Source organism: Macrotis lagotis, chromosome 3 (genome assembly GCF_037893015.1).
Source record: "Macrotis lagotis isolate mMagLag1 chromosome 3, bilby.v1.9.chrom.fasta, whole genome shotgun sequence".
NCBI classification, from domain to species: Eukaryota; Metazoa; Chordata; class Mammalia; order Peramelemorphia; family Peramelidae; genus Macrotis; species Macrotis lagotis.
This window is the reverse complement of record NC_133660.1, coordinates 222,094,142-222,112,073: the sequence shown is the minus strand read 5'-3', so window position 1 is coordinate 222,112,073 and position 17,932 is coordinate 222,094,142. Positions and strand designations below refer to the sequence as shown.

The 17,932-nt window shown below is 35.6% G+C and overlaps 1 protein-coding gene and 1 non-coding gene across 2 annotated transcripts in view; one reads left to right on the top strand and one right to left on the bottom strand.

Moving 5' to 3' along the window:
• The window catches only part of LOC141518158 (lateral signaling target protein 2 homolog), a 170,245-nt gene that overhangs the window by 75,276 nt on the left and 77,037 nt on the right, over window positions 1-17,932 (bottom strand). The window contains exon 7 of the mRNA XM_074229916.1: window positions 6,918-8,255. Within this exon, the coding sequence (XP_074086017.1) occupies window positions 6,918-8,255 (1,338 nt within the window). The remainder of the gene's footprint in view (window positions 1-6,917; window positions 8,256-17,932) is intronic.
• On the top strand, window positions 6,173-6,300 carry LOC141519773 (small nucleolar RNA SNORA3/SNORA45 family). Its single transcript, XR_012477415.1, has one exon. It is a non-coding gene; the product is annotated as a small nucleolar RNA SNORA3/SNORA45 family (small nucleolar RNA).

Below are 17,932 nucleotides of genomic sequence, written 5' to 3'. Positions count from 1 at the left end.
GATCTCCTCTCCCATCTGCAAAAGTACTTTCTTTAGACTATAACAATTTTTATCTTTAGAAGATCTAAATGAATAACTTGATGTGAAATAGTAACCTGAGTAGCACATATATTCAGTCAGCAAAAAGTACAGGATATGTGTAATTAGAAGACCTGAGTTCATAAAAGAGTCTGAAGGCAGATTGAAGTATACTTTTTTTGGTTTTCTTTTTTTCCTTTTTTTTTTGGTCTGTGTTTTCTTTTGAATGATGACTAATATGGAAATATGTTTTGCATGATGGCACATGTATAACACCTACTTGGTCATTTTCTTAAGGAGGGGGGAAGAGGAAGGAGGGAAGAAATAGATTCCTTCACTTCTTGGTCTCAACCTACTTGCCTGTAAAAGTGAGGGGATAAACTAGATAACCTAAAGGTACTTTCCAGCTTTAAATCAATGGTTCTATGAAATTTAGTTTGGAACTTTTTATGCCACTGCAATAAAGAGTATGCAATATCATCACAGTTACTTGTTGTTTAATTCATTAACTGATGATGACAGTAACTCAAGTGATATTTTTTTCTTTTACATGACTACACATGCACAGACCACATTGGCCCACCTCTTGTCTTGGGCGGGGGAGAGGGGAAAGGTGGAGAAAAGAAGGAGAGGACTAGAACCATAATTCAAAAGTTAAAAAACAAAACAAAATTAAATTTTTCTGTACTGATTATATAATTTTAACATAGCCTAAGTCAATACTCTTAAAATTATAAGTTATAGAAAAGATGGCAAAGTTTATTGGTGGAGCTTCATATAATGACATCATAGGTACAGTCCTTATTTCTATGCATCTCTGTTCATCTTGCTTAGAGTGTAATTGTTTTAATTTAATATTTTATTTTTTCACAACCACATGTACATTTTTTGATATTTGCTTTTAAAAATTCTGAATTTTAAAATCCCTTCTTCCTACTCTTCCCCATGAAAAGACAAACAATTTAATATAGATTATACATATACTGCCATATAAAACATTTTCATATTAGTCATATTGTGAAAGAAAACAAACAAGAAAAAGTATGCTTTGATCTACATTCAGACTCCATCAGTTATTTTTCTGGAGATGGATAGCATCTTTCATCACAGCAGTTTTCACTGGTTTATATCATTATATTGCTGAGAATAGCTAAGTCAGTCATAGTTAATCATCATATAATATTGCTGTCACTGTGTACAATGATGTTCTGTTTCTGCTCATTTCACTTAGCATCGGTTCATGTAAGTCTTTTCAGGTTTTCTGAAAGCATATTGCTTATCCTTTCTTAGAGTATAATATTTGGGTGGCTAGGTGGCCCAGTGGATAGAGCACCGGCCCTGGAGTCAGGGGTACCTGAGTTCAAATCCGGCCTCAGACACTTAATAATTAGCTAGCTGTGTGGCTTTGGGCAAGCCACTTAACCCCATTTGCCTCAAAAAAAAAAAAACCCTAAAAAAAAAGCATAATAATATTCCATTACAATCATGTAATTCAACTTATTCTGTCATTCCCCAATTGGATAGCCCCCTAATTTCCAATTCTTTGCCAACAGTGGTTGTAATATATTAAATTTGGTATTATGCTTTGGGTAGATGTGTCCTATTTTTTTCTTCAGGTCTTCTATTTCTTCTCTTCCCACTCTCTTAGCTATGGTCCTTGCCTCCTACTTTATTGAGAAAATTGAGGACCGTGGATACAAGCTTCCCTGTCTACTTTTTTTTTTTAGGTTTTTTGTAAGGCAAAAGGCTTGCCCAAGGCCACACAGCTAGGTAATTATTAAGTGTCTGAGGCCGGATTTGACTTTAGGAAGTCCTGACTCCAGGGCCGGTGCTCTATACACCGCGAAACCTAGCCACCCCACCCCTGTCTACTCTTGAGTTCAAAACCCTTGATACCATCCCATATTCTAACTTCATTTCCTCTTTTATTTGATAGTGATGTGGATTAACTCTCAGATCTGTAAATATATTATAGGTACATATTGTCTCCTCTGATAGAAGACAAGTTCCCTAAGAATAGAACATGTTTCATTTTTTGTCTCTGGATCCCTCAAGCCTAACGCAACCTCTGACCCAGATAAAATGCCTAATAAATGCTAGTTGAATGATGAGTATTGATCATGATTAATAAACCCTAATATTGTACTGTATTTTATATTATCCTAGCAGACTTTCATTTTCTCAATTAAACCTATCATATATTTATTCTCAATGTAATGTAAAGAAAATAGGAACAGGAGAATAAAATAATGTAAATGAAAAGACTGAAGAATAGCTAATGCAAATGTGTAGAAATCATATTTAGTATAATCAGTCCTAGATTAAATTATTACAAAATATTTGTTGATTCTAACAGAGCCTTTAAATAAAATTATATTATTAATCAATTGAAAGTTTAGATCTTTAAAAACAGGTAACAAAAGAAATATTGAAACATGACTACTTCAAAGGCAAATTTTTAGTATTTCTACCTGCGATCAAATGTACATTATCACCTGGAATGACAAATGTTATAGAGATATAAGATTCTTCAATTTACATAATAATCATATAATTTGCAAAGCACTTTCATATCAAAAGGAAATAAAATATGTTATAATCTTATTGGACAATTCTTTTATGTAACTTCCATTCAGTAAGCATCCTCAGCAAGCCAGCAGCTTAACCCTGGGCAAAAGGGCAGCCTTCAGTGACCACTTGGTTCAATGGGAAATGAAGAAACCTCCCACAAGCCTCAGTACATTCCAGAAATTAGGACTCAGCTCAACCATAAATAAGTTGCCAGATCCATAGGCCTCCTGAAGTGCCAGGCACCCTGCTACCCCACCCACTTCAGCATAACACTAGACATGAGGATCCCCCTTGGACCACAGGGCAATATCAGTGCAGTGCCAGGTAAACAGCCAGGGCTGTACAGAGCAGACACTGGTACAAGAAGCCTGAGATGTGCCCCTTTCATTGTAGAAATAGAACTCAAATTTAAAAGAAAGAAAAAAGGCCAAAAAATATGAGCAGAAACAACATAAAAAAGAATCTGACCACAGAAAGTTATTATAGTGATGAGAAGATCAAGACACAAATTCAGAAGAGGATCACAATGTCAAAACACCTGTAGACAAGTTTCAAGTTCAGAAAGGACTCATAGAAGAATTTAAAAACTTAAAAATAAAATAAGAAAAATGAGAACAGAAATGAGAGTGATGGAAGAGAATTATTTTATTTCATTTATTTATTTATTTTGCAAGACAATGGGTTTAAGTCACTTGTCCAAGATCACACAGGTAATTATTATGTGTCTGAGCCCGGATTTGAACACTGACTCCAGGGCTGTTACTCTATCCCCTACACCACCTAGCCACCCCAAGAGAATTATTTTTAAAAAGAGTCAAGAGCTTGGAAAAAAGAAAATGATTCCTTAAAAAGTAGAATTGGCTAAATGGAAAAGGAGAAACAAAAAATCCACTGAAGAAATCAAATCCTTAAAAATGTAGATTCAGATAAATGGAAAAGTACAATAGTTAACTGAGGAAAACAAATCCTTAAAAATTAGAATTGGGTAAGTATAAACTATTGACTCTATAAGATAGCAAGAATCAAGGAAACAAATTCAAAAGAATGAAAAAATAGAAGAAAATGTAAAATACCTCTCTGGAAAAACAACTGACCTGGAAAACAGATCTAGAAGAAACAATGTCAGAATTATTGGACTATCTAAAAATAATAATCAAAAGGAGGATCTGGACAGCATCTCTGAAAAAGTTATTAAGGAAAACTACCCTGATATCCTGGGACCAGAAAGCAAAGTAAACATTTAAAGAATCCACCAATAACTTCAGGTAAAAGATCCCCAAATAAAAACTCCAAGTAACATAATAGCCAAATTATAGAACTATCAGGTCAAGGAAAAAATACTTCAGCTAGTCAGAAAGAAATAATTCAAATATTGGGGAACAACAATCAGAATTACCCAGGACTTGGCCATTGCAACGTTATAGATTGGAAGTCATGGAAGATGATATTCCAGAAGGCAAAGGAGCTAATATTATAATTAAGAATCACCTACCTGGTGAAATTAAGCATAATACTTCAAGGGGAAAAACGATCATTCACTGATATAGAAGGATTTCAAGCTCTCATAAAGAGAATACCAAAACTGAATAAATATGATCTCTAATAACAAGATACAAGAGAAGTCTACAAATGGTAAAAAGGGGAAAGAAAACATAAGGGATTCAATGGAGCTGAACTGTTTGCATCCCTTTATGGGAAGATAATTTTTTTTTTTAGGTTTTTGAAAGGCAATGGGGTTAAGTGGCTTGCCCAAGGCCACACAGCTAATTATTAAGTGTCTGAGGCTTGGATTTTAACTCAGGTACTCCCGACTCCAGGGCCGCTGCTCTATCCACTGCGTCACCTAGCTGTCCTGATACTTGTAATTCTTAAAAAAATTGTACCACTAGAGGTATAGCTAGATGGAATACACACAGAGAGTATGGGTATAAGGTGAATTAGAGGGAGTAACATTAAAAAATAATTGAGGAATGAGAAAAAAGAGTGTATTTGTGCAGAAGTAAAAGAGGCAGAATAGAATAAATCATTTTACATAAAGAGGTGTGGAAAAACCTCTCAGAGAAAGCTGATAGAGGGAAATACACAGTCAGTAACATAATTGTGAATGTGATTGGGATGAACTCTCCCATAAAATAGAAGTGGATAGCAGAGTGGATCAAAAAGTCTGAATCCTACAATATGTTTACAAGAAACATATGGAATAGAGAGACATATACCGAGTAAAGGTAAGGGGCTATCATGGAATCTATTATGCTTCAACTGAAGTAAAAAAAAGAGCAGGGATAGCAATACTGATCTTAGAAATAGCAAAAGCAAAAATGAACCTATTTAAAAGAGATAAGGAGAGAAATAACACCTTGCTAAAAGGTATCATAGACAATAAGGTAATATCAATACTAAACACATATGCAGCAGGTGGTATAGCATCCAAATTCTTAAAGGTAAAGTGAACTATAGGTTCATGACCAAACAAGAAATAGAGAACATTATGAAATTTAAAATAGTGGGGTGGCTAGGTGGCACAGTGAATAGAACACCAGCCTTGGAGTCAGGAGTACCTGGGTTCAAATCCAACCTCAGACACTTAATAATTACCTAGCCGTGTGGCCTTGAGCAAGCCACTTAACCCCATTGCCTTGGAAAATCTAAAAAAAAAATAAAAACATTTAAATTATATTTATTATAATATATATTATATATAATATTAAATTAAAAATATTTGCACAAATAAAATCAATGCAACCAAGATTAGTAAGAAAGCGGAAAGCTGAGAAATAATCCTTATAGCAAGTTTCTGTAATAAATATTAAAATATCTCTGAGTTATCACATATCTATCAGATTGGCTAATATGGGGAAAAAAGGAAACAAGAAATACTGGAGAGGAAGACAGAAAATTTACATTAATGCACTGTTGGTGGAGCTGTGAACTGATCCAAACATTCTGGAGAGCACATTGGAACTATGCCCCAAAAGACTATACACTCTGCCCCAGCAAAGAGATCATAAAAAGGGAAAAGGACCAACATATGCAAAAATATTTATAGCAGCACTTTTGTGGTAGAAACTGAGGGGATGCTCATCCATTGGGGAATAGCTGAGCACACTGAGGTATATGTGCAAGTACTGGAATACTATTGTGCAATAAGAAATGATGAATAGGCAGATTTCAGAAAAACCTGGAAAGACTCGTAGTACAAACTAATGCAAAGTTAAATGAACAAAACCAGAAAAACACTCTACAAAATATCAGCAACATTGAATAATGATTCAATTCTTTTAGCAATACAATAATCTGAGACAACAAAGGACTCATGAAGGAAAATACTATCCACATCCAAATAAAGAATCTGAATTCCAATCAAAGAATTCTTTTTTTTCACTTACTTTATTATGTTTTTTGGGTTTTTTCCTTTTTGATCTCTTTCTTCTTTCACAACTGTGACTAATATGGAAATAATTTTAAATGATAGTACTTGTATAATCTCTTTTAAAATAACTACCATTTGAGGAAGAGGGGAGGAGGAGAAGGACAAAGGGAGAAAAAATTTGGAACTCAAAATCTTTAAACAATGAGTGCTCCCAAGACTTAGAGTCACATCTAGGCATTGTCTGTTGTCCTGGTGTGGTAAAGTACTCTCAAAGTAACAGCTAACTTTATTCACTGGCTGGTCATCTCATGAGCCATTCAGTCACTGGCTTAGGAATATTTTTGTACAGACTAACTAGACAGTCTTGGTTAAGAATGCTTAGTGACTCACCCAGGGTCATATTGCTAATAAATAGGCCTGACACCATTTATTATTCTGGGGTGAATAATAACTTTTCCATTGAGAAAATGGCATTTTCTAATGTAAAATAACTAAGACTATCTCTGAGTCCTAATTTTCCCATCTGTTCAAAATACAGTTGGACTCTGGTCTTTTTAAGTACTCTCCTTGTCCTGATATTTTTTTACCTGTAAAACATATAAATTTGAATTGTATCAAATAAAATGAGGCCCTTTCCTGGAAAGACTTTGGTGATTAGAAATGGGCAGCAAATTCCAGGCCTGGCAGCAAATGACACTGGTTTCTTTTCATCAAAAAAAAAAAAAAAAAAAAAAGAATGCTAGAAATATCCTAACACATAATTTAAAAAAAAACAAACCACTTTTTAAAACTAAACACATAAATGAATTTTTAAAATATAAATTACAGATCTGATAATGTGATTAAAGTCAATTTTCATTCAAATTGAAATAGTTACCAGTTTGAGTTATTACATAAGCACTTAAGGATGAGTCAAAATTAGAAAATAACAAAGGCATAAGACTTCAGAAGACATTACCTGGAACTAGGCCTTGTTTTTCCTCCTTCTTTGCCTGTCTTTTTGCTTCTACTTTGCTTTCTGGTCTCTGGCTGCCTCTCACTCGACAGTCTTCTTTTTTCATGCTGCTTCTGTTGATCTGACACATCCTCTTCGCCTTGGGACCCATCATTACTTAGCACATGTGAACCTGAATTGTGAGCCAGGCACTTGGGGGAATGTGATTGTTTGGGCTCTGGCTGGTCACAGTCTCTTTCGGCAGGGGCAGTTTCCACTGTGTGTGTCTCTGGAGAGGATGTTGAATTATCCAACTTATCTATGTGATCCTTTTCTTTAGATTTGACTAGACTATAAGAGGCATTCTTTATAACTTTTCCCGGAGCACATTTTGTCTTTAAGCTTTCTATAGCCTCCTCTCTATTGTCCTCACAACTACCACAACACACACAGGAGTTAATGAGACAATTTGTGGCTGCAATGCCAAGCTGATGGGATTCATTTTCCTCTTCATTGGCTCTTGAGTTGGGTACAGGAACACAATCACTTGATACTTCAGGTGTAATTACAGGTGAATCTGAAGAAGTGGGAGATTTAGGGTTAAATATGACAGTGGCAGAAATCTTCATTCCGCCAGTCCGATGGGCTATCATTTCTGCCGTTTCTGCATCTTCGGCACTCGTATCCCAGCCATTGAGGTATAGCTGTGAATCTAAACAACTGCAAGAATTCTGAATGGAGAACCCCGTTTTCTGCATTTTGCCATCCTCAATATTATTGTTATTGCTCAGATCGCCTTCCATCTCTTTTGTACATAAAGCATCTCCTGCATCCCCAGGCTCTAAACTCTGAGGGTCCCTTTCCTTTGGCAGATCCTGGCAAGTACTATTGACCCAAACCAAAGTCTCACCAGCCGACTCTGGTCTAGCAAGGGATTCTCCTGCTCCATCCAGGTCATCCATAAAAAAGACTCTGTCCTCTTCATCATGTAAATGTTCGAGATTTGACCTGTTTGGTGAGGCCTCTGTACTTGAGTTGCTTCTAAGACTGGTTCTGTGAGCCGGAGACTGGCAGACGCTGGGAGGAGAAAGGAGAGAGGACATCTCATCTCCTACCCGGTGGACCATCTGATTGAGTTGTTCCAGTTCCTGCTCATCGTACTGCATGGAGCAGGCTAATTCAGCCTCTGTGTTTTCCACTGTAACTGAAAGCTGCTCAGGAGGGAAAGTTGCAGCTAAAGTGGGTGCAATGACGGAAGGTACTTCTGGATCTGTTCGGACAGAGAACTCCATTTCTTGGGATATGCAAAGGTTTCGTTCGAGTGTGTGGAGTTCTTCTTCAGTCAATGTTTGTAGTAAATCTCTGCCAATTTCAAAAGGAAAATCAAGAATTAAATTTCTAGGAAAAATTCCTGTCATTTTCCTTAAAAAAAATTTCTATCAGTAGCTGAAAATCAAGAGGTTAAAACAATTTGTGCATAGCATTAAAATTATCCTCAAAAAAGTATTATATTTTTTCTTAAACATTTGATCTCATTTCATTTTATGTGGACATATTTCACCTGAAAAGCAAATGACCTATTGGAAAGACTTTATTCAAATTAAAGAGCAATTCCTTTCACTTAAAATTCAGCCTGTAATGTTGCTATTTAAATTATTTCCCTTCCTTTTTGAAGGTAACTAATCACTTCTGCATTTATTCTATAATAAAATATTCTATTTGAAAAAATATACAAGATTCTAATTAACTGTGATGCATAAACAATACTATTTAAAGAATTAAAATGAGAAATACAATCATTTCAAGGTCTTAGAGAACAGTACATTAAAATATTTTATTTAACTCATTTTCCCAAACCAATTACTCTGCAGTGATCTGAATTCTGAATGTGAAACTAGGCAACTTGAGTAAATTCTGAGATATAACAAATGCATAATGTATTGTGTAAATCTATTACTTGGCAGTACTGCCATGATTTTAAGAAATATTAGCTTGACAAGCAGATGACAGATGATTGTGGCAATTTCTTTTGTTTTCTTCCTTATTTTACTAGTTTTCTTTCTCCTATTGACTAGGCATTATCTTTTGAATGTTATTCAATCAGGGAGGTAAGAGAATGGTAATGACAGTTAACATTTTCATCAGTTAAGGTGTATTTTAATTTGTATGGTTGTTTAAATCAGAAGTGTTGAACATTATTTGGTCCATGACAGTCATAGGTGTGCCTAAACCAGAGTGAAATAAAATTGAGAAATACCTAAGTCATTTTACGGTCCAAAAGGATCCTTATATATGCTTCTATGGCCCCTGTTTCTTCTTGAGTTTAACATCTCTGGGTTAAATCACTTGACTACAATATTTGGTATTAAGGTCAACTAATTTTTTATTAAATAATATCAGTAACAATGCATTTAATGAATATCTGGGAGGGAGATGTAGATTTGGTAGCTGATTTATCAATAAATATGATTTAGCTTAACAGAAATTGGCCTATTTTATGGGACTTATAAAGAGGTCTGGCTCCCAGTTATTAGAGTGGTAACTATGGGTTATATATATATATATATATATATATATATATATATATATATATATAAATATGTAAATCAAGTCAACTAAAATTTATTTTATGTTGAAATCAGTAATTGTAATATCAAGGTAAAATTGTTTTTATGTTAAGCAGGAATGACATTAGAATGCAAATTTATGAATGTACTTGGCAGTTTTATAAAGGAACTAGGTATATTTATATAAAGACATGTCAGAGATCAATAATAGTAGCCAAAGAAAAACACAACATAAAAATAACTTGAGGATATAAACTTGAGTTTATTTATATCCTATTAGATTAGATGAATCAGGCTTCTGGAGGCATTCCATCAAAATTAGAAGGGCTCTGTTTCCTGTGCCAGTTAGGACTGGTCCCCTGCATGAGTCCCCAAATATAGTAACAGTGGATTTTTTACAAATGTATTAGTGTAACCAGGAAAATTAAGTAGGGTAATAAAACTCTGTAAATAATCAGACCCCATATACATTAGTGGCATAGCTCACTGTACAGAGGGGTAAGGCAAGTCAGTATACTGGGAGAAGCTGGTGAAAAATAAGCAGAGGAAACAGACAGCAATTTCTATCTGGCTAAGTTTTGGCTAAATACTCTCGAGAGAATACCTATACCAAGGTGATTCAATTCAAGCCAACATTTACTGGGTACCTACTATATAAAACTTACAATCTTGTACTAAGTGATAGAAGTATAAGAAAGAATCAAAGTTCCTGCATCCCAAGAATTTATAATCTGCGGTGTAAACATGTAAATATATACACAAAAACTATATAACAGGGGCAGCTAGGGGGCGCAGTGGATAGAGCACTGGCCCTGGAATCAGGAGGATCTGAGTTCAAATTCGACCTCAGACATTTAATCATTACCTAGCTGTGTGACCTTGGGCAAGTCCCTCAAGCCCATTCACTGCCTTGCAAAAACCAAACCAAACCAAAAAACAGCACAACTATATAACAACTTAGGCTGTTGTTGCAAAGAAGCAACAAGCACCATTAGGGAAGTGATGCCATGACAAGCAAATTTATCAAGTAGATTTAAATGAGGGAGGGCTGTGCAGTCACCAGCCTCATTTCATCCTCCAGACCCATCTGGGTCAAGTGGTCAGATATGGATTGGGATGACTGGTGGCTCTGGATGCAGTGGGAGACTGACCTATTTTTAAACTAATAGGTCTTAGTTTGACTGACTCAGTGATTAAGGAGAGTTAAGAAAGAATGAGGCAAAGAACAGCCTCTTTACCTAGTCCAAAACAAAAAACAAAAAACAAATAAATCAGTCTGGGAGGTTGTGAGATGTAATCCTTCAGAAATAAAGCCTTCACAAGAGTTAATAATTTTTTTATATTATTATTTTTATCCTGTTGGAATACACTTCCTTGCAAAACAACACCTGCAGCTAGCTGACCTTACAAAAACATGGTTTTTATTCCTTTAAGGCAAAGGAGTTAAGAGCGACTTGCCCAAGGTCACACAACTAGGCAATTATTTAAGTGTCTGAGGCTGGATTTGAGCTCTGGTTCCCCTGACTCTAGGGCCAGTGCTCTATCCACTTCATCACCTAGTGCCCCCCAAAACATGTTTTTCAAAACCCCACTAGTGTGCTTGATCCTCCCTCAGATCTTGTTTGTAAACACATAAAACTACCTTTGTTGTTTTCTATCTTTTTGTTGTTGGAAAATAGCCCTTGCAGCTAGTTTACAAAAACATGTTTTTCAAAAATATCAAGTGCTGTGCTACCTTTATTTTTGTTTTTTGTTGATGGGGAAGATTTTTGTGACTAGATCATGCCCCTTGAAGTATAGCCAATGGAATGAGGGGAAGGGGGTTAGGGAGAAGGAGTTTGAGTTAGGGAGTAAATAAGCCTTGCTTCTTGTACTCCCCAATATTCCCTGGTCCATGCAACAAAGAGGGGTACCACCTTCTCATCAGAATGCAATAAATTCCTTTTTGCTTTCAAGGTATCTAAGTCTTTTGTTTTGATTTTGAGTAGTGGTCTCTACCACACAGAGGAGAAGGCCATCTCAAAGCATCCTAATCTATATCTGGCCACTGGACTCAGATGCCTCTGGAAAAGAAAGTGAGGTTGGTAACTTTGCACAGCCCTCCCTCACTTAAATTCAATTCACATGCAAGATATGGATCACTTCCCTGATGTCATGGTCATCTTCCAGAAACAATAACCTTTATGAGTATTTGCCCCACTAGAGACAGTTCTTTCTTTTCTTTCCTTCCTTTTTCTCTCACTCACTTTCTCTTTCCTAGCTTCCTGCCAAGCCCTACTGAGTCATTCATTGTTTGGTCTGTGATTGGCTCCAAGTGAATGTAAATAGCATTTATTTGTGTTTTGGTCAGAAACCCTAAGGGCTTTTCCTCTCCAGATTGATAACAAATTAGGCAATAAATATAAAAGAGTGGTCCACATAAAGTGTTAAAAGAAACTCTAAGTAAGAAATATCACTTCTGGCTAGGGAAGTTTCATGGGAGAAATGAGATTTGAATTGGGTCATGAAAAGAAAATATTTTAGGTAGAAATGTGTGGGCATTTTGTATGTTTCGGATACAAGTTGAACAAAACATGTTAAGGGAAGAAGGCACGCTGAGAATGAATAGCATGGCTTGCCTCAGAATGATGGGAGAGGGCATGGACAAACTGATAGGACTCATCACTAGGCAGGCTATCTAATAGGTAAGCCCTGGAGAGCCAACTAAGTACTTCTTTCTTTTAAAAAGGAAAAGGCTAGGATGATACAATTCTGAAACCCATATGGGAGTATAACTAGCTTAGGTTTTACCTTACCAAATGGAAACCCAAAGGACAGCACTTAATTGTTACAAATGTTTCATGTGTATGACTTTTGCCTTATTTCTTCTGAGTAGAATCCTGGCACAAATTCCATTTTTGTGTCTTCCATAGTACCTAACAGTGCTAGGCATAGATCAATAGAATCAGGTTGATTCCATTAGTTCTACTTAGGAAGTGCTCCAGAACAAAGCCATTTTGATCCTGGAGCTGGCATAGCAACTATTATGAAGGCTATAATACTGCTGATCTCTATCCCTGTTCTTATACTTATACTTATACTTAGAAACATTCTATTCCCTAGCCTTATCCTTAAGCCCAGAAAGAAAACTGGAGACCATCCAATCAAATATTTCCATTTTGTAGATAAGAAAACTGAGGTCCAAATATATAGTGTCCAAACCAAAGTCACAAAGGTAGTAAATAACAGGGGGGAATATGAATCCAGTATCTTTGACCACAAATTCCATATTCTTTCCTCTATATCACAGTGTCTCTCTACTACACAATGCTGCTTCATGAATTGGCATTATATTTTAAAAGATAAACTAAATACAGTTTATCTCAAAATGAATCATTTGGTTTCCTAGAAATTAACTCATTCCTTTTTAATTCTTCAAAGATAAAGTTTAGTTGTAAATTAAAGAATGACCCCAAAGTAAATGGCAGCATATGGACTGTTACTCATATTTGATAAATTAATTATTTTTAATTTTTGCGATTATTCACATTTAATAAAACTGCTATAAGTGGCTCATAATTATAAAAATTTAGTCTGGAGTGATTAAAACAGCTTTTATTACTTAATTAACTTTACTGCAGAAAAGGACCATTTCCCCTAGAGAGAAAGGCCCTGAATTATGGCTTTCTCCTCTCCTCCGAGTCAGCCATTAGTCAACATCAGGGTTACAATCTAATCAATACGCCCACCCCATCCCCTGCCCTGGTCATTGTACTGATGAGCACTGGGGAGTTAAAAGCAACATGTATGGATCTTGTGCACTTGATTAGGACAGGGATCCTAGGTCAACTGCTGACTAATTGGAGCTAGTTTTTTAATCTCCCCCTGGGTAAGGAGGCTTAATATCGGGTGAGGGGACCTCATTCAGCTCAGTGATTGGTTGGGGCCAATTCCTGTTTTGTCTTATTCTCATATACCTTCATATGGACACAGGCAGACCCCAGTCTTTGTCATATATATCTTAAGACATTCCTGTGGAGATCAAATACCTTACAATCCCCACAAAAATCTAATACATCCAGTCCTTCCCTATTTAATAACTTTGGTGTACTGCAATTTCCATACAAAAAAAATTACCTTTTAAAGACTACACTTCACATATGACACACATTGGTCACTCAGCACAATTTTTTTTTCTTGTCTATTCCATCAGACATTAATTTCCTAAAATGGGTAGGCCTCCTCTAGTGTTATTCTTACTATATTTACATTCAGAATTGTCATAAAAGTGATTGCCAAAAATTTCTAAAATTCTGACAATCTGATTACTGGAGATAATAAAAGATAAATGAATATAAATTATCCAAGACCATTTAATGAAAGAATTCTCACTATTTTCCATATATATAATACTTCTTAAGCTAGGTTACTGAAGATGAGCTAATAGTCTTGTATTCCTTTGTTAGTGGATGTAAAGCTAATGCTATTTAGTATAGAATATTAATTATAATTTTAAAGGGAGAGATATAGTGTCAAAAAGAATAATTATGTCATGATTGCAAGGGAGAGGACTTCCCCAGAAAGTATAACAATATGTAAAGATTAAATTCATTCACAAAATTTAGCTTTCCATTGGCCAGTGATTAAAATGATCTTATGGAAGTTCTAAAAAGTTTTATCCATGTACACAAAATATTTCTTTGACATATTGAAAAATGAGACCAGAGTGAACATTTCTTCACAGATATAGACTGTACTTTCTCATCCTATGATATCCTTGTTCATGTTTTACCAAAAAATCCTCCATAAAAGATTCATATGAAATATTGGAAGTCTTTGTTTAGTTCTTTTAAAATTCTCTCTGTACCAGGGCAAGACTTGAGCCAGCCATTTGCTTTCTTTCACCTTGTTATCTAACCAGTTCTTCCTTCTTATTATTCCTATCATTCAAGCCTTTTCTTATATAAGTAATAACTGGGCAATATGATACACCTTCTATATATGCATTTTACCCTGGTCCTCTGTGTTGCTAAAAATTATGATGTATCTGAGAGTATTCTATAGTTCTAAGACACAGAGAATGAGCTTTTAAAATATCTGTTGGATATTTTCCAAAATGTGATTTAGACTGATCTATTCCTTCTTCTCAACTCTAAAGATTTTATTTATTTTGAGTTTTGCAATTTTCCCCCTAATCTTACTTCCCTCCTCCCCACCCCCACAGAAGGCAATTTGTCAGTCTTTACATTGTTTCCATGGTATACAATGATCCAAATTGAATGTGATGAGAGAGAAATCATATCCTTAAGGAAGAAATAAAAAGTTTAAGAGATAGCAAGATCAGACAATAAGTTATCAGGTTTTTTCCCTAAATTAAAGGTAATAGTCCTTGGTCTTTGTTCAAACTCGACAGTTCTTTCTCTGGATATAGATGGTATTCTCCATTGCAAACAGCCCCAAATTGTCCCTGATTGTTGCACTGATGGAATGAGCAAGTCCATCAAGGTTGATCATCACCCCCGTGTTGCTGTTAGGGTATATACAGTGTTTTTATGGTTCTGCTCATCTCACTCAGCATCAGTTCATGCAAATCCCTCCAGGCTTCCCTGAAATCCTGTCTCTCCTGGTTTCTAATAAAACAATAGTGTTCCATCACATACACATACCACAGTTTGCTAAACCATTCCCCAATTGAAGGACATTTACTTAATTTGCAATTCTTTGCCACCACAAACAGGGCTGCTATGAATATTTTTGTACAAGTGATGTTTTTACCCTTTTTTCATCATCTCTTCAGGGTATAGACCATGTAGTTCCAAATTTCTCTCCAGAAAGTTTGGATGAGTTCACAGCTCCACCAACAATGTAATAGTGTCCCAGATTTTCCACAAACCTTCCAACAATAATCATTATCCTTTCTGGTCATACTGGCCAGTCAGAGGCCAGTCAGTCAGAGAAGCTTTAATAAGTAATGATTTAGAGCAATTTTTCATATGACTATGGATTGCTTTGATCTCCTCATCTGTAAATCGCCTTTGCATATCCCCTTCTTCTCAATTCTAAACATAACTGATTGTCCTCCTGCATGTCTATCCATGACGTTATATACTGATAGACAAACTAAAAATCAAACTGCTTATCTAAGGATATTATATAATAGTAGAATTCAAATAAACTCAAAAACCAACAGTAATGAAGCACCTACCATGTACCAGCTAGTTAGTGGAAGAGCTGGAATGGGAGCCAATGCTTCCCAACTCCCCAGTCTCATGTAGTAATTTATAATCTCACAAAAACTCTAGAAGGTAGGTGCTCTTGTTATTCCCATTTTAGAGTTAATGAAACTGCAGAAAAAGAAGTCAAGAGACTTGCCCAAGGTCACACAGCTCTTAGAATTAGAAAGGATTTCACATGAAGATCTCAACTATTCTGTGTTGGAAGCAGCAATTAATAATAAGTTCCACATTTTAAAAAAAGACAGAATAGGGTTTCCAATATATATCACCAATGGATTAACTGAGTAGACATTTTCTCCAGTCCTCACTAACTCTGAAAATCCTTAATAAGTTCATTCAGCATTACTCTCCCAATGGACTCTGCTCTTGCAGAGAAACACTAACTCATCCCCAGGGTTTCTGTCTGGGACCTACACAAAGATTCTACTCTTGCTGCAAAATAACTATCCCTGGAATTACCAGGACTCTTTGCAATAATCAAAAAGACACTGATTCTGCCCAGTTATTCTGTACCCTCTGATACTGATACAGATACTTTCTCCTGATCTTCCTTCCCCGCCTGCACCCCAATGTATTTCTCTTCCCCTTTCTTTACACTCTTCTCTTAAATCCATTTCCCCAAATAGGATCATATCTAGGCTTTGTCTAATTAGACTCCCTCTATGATACTAGGGTTTCAGATGGAACACTAGCATTTCCCCAGATTTGAATGAAAGCAGATATTCTTGTTGAGTCCCTTATATAATTCATTCATTTTTTTTTTGTTTGTTTTTCTTATCTCCTTTGTTGGAATTTCAAAGTTTTGATGCACTTCTGATCTTTTCTTCAGGAATGTTGGGAAATCCTCTATTTCATTAATGGATGTCCTGTAGCATCATAATTAGTTTTGTGGCATGTTATTCTAAATGATAAATATACTGTTTGTTTTTTGACTTCTGGAATAACATATTCCAAATTCTCCCCTTCTTTATAATGGTAGCTGCTAAATTAGTTAAATCATGATCTTTTGACTGTGGCTCCTTGGTACTTGGATTCTTTCTTTCTGGTTGCTTCTGGAATTTTTTTCTTTGGCCTAGAAGGTCTGGATTTTGTTAAAAAGTTCCTGGGGATTTTATTCTGAAGTTTCTTTCAGGAGGTGACTGATATATTCTTTTAAATTTCCACTTTGTCTTCTGCAGTTTTACAATTTCTTGAAATATGAGATCTATACTCTATTTTTTGGTCATGGAGCTTTAGATAGGTCAATGATTCTTAATTTTTTCTTCTTTGATCTGTTTTCCAGGTCAGTTGTTTTTGTTATGAAATATCTCTTTTCTTTCTTTTTTTTCCCAGTCTTTAGACTTTGTTCTAATATTTCTTGTTTACATGGAGTAATTCAGATTCTGTCTTATCCATCCTAATTTTCATGGAATTATTGCTTGGGTAAGGTTTTATAACTCTGGTGCCAAGTAGTTAATTCTCATTCCAATTTTTTCTTCCATAATTTTCATTTCTTTTCCATTTTTTCTTTCAAGCATGTTCAATTCATTGACAAAAACCATTTTAAACTGATTTTAAAATTCTTTTAAAAAATCTTTTGTTCCTTCTCTTCTATGAATTCAAGCTGAATTTGTGCCCAAGTTATGGTTTTCTCAGAGGCAATGCTTGAAATTACTTTGAAATCATTCTCTTTTTCTGGATTTGTATCTTACCATAATGGAATGGGCAGATGAGAACAATTTGTTTCAAGGGTCATAAAGCTGGCTGAAGCAGGGGCTGTGGAGTGCTGCAGAGCCTGGTCAGACACTGAAGAAACCAAGGCAACTAGTGTATCCTGACCATCACCAGTCATCTTGGCTTTAGTCTGGCCAATTAACTTCAGTGACCCTGAAAGAGAATTTGATGACTTTGTGCAACTCTGCCCCACATAAATCCAATTCAAGCACTAGTCAAGACATCACCTTATAATATCAACAATCCTCTTCGAAACAAAGGACAAAGAACACCAAACCTTTACAGAATCTCTTTATGGTGTTTCTGTTTGCTCATTCTTCCAGCCTACTTCCTGACTTTGGACTTGAGAGTAAGGCTCTGTTGAACTTCAGAAGGGCTAGTCCCATTGCTTATTTCTTGGGGTAATGAGTTGTATAGGGACAGATTGGAGACCTGAAGGCTTTAATGACTATCTTATGCTGGATTAGAATCTGAACAACAACAGAATGCTTCCAGGCTCAGTCTCTTAACAGCCAGCTAGAAAGCTTTGCTAGTTCAGAGTCAC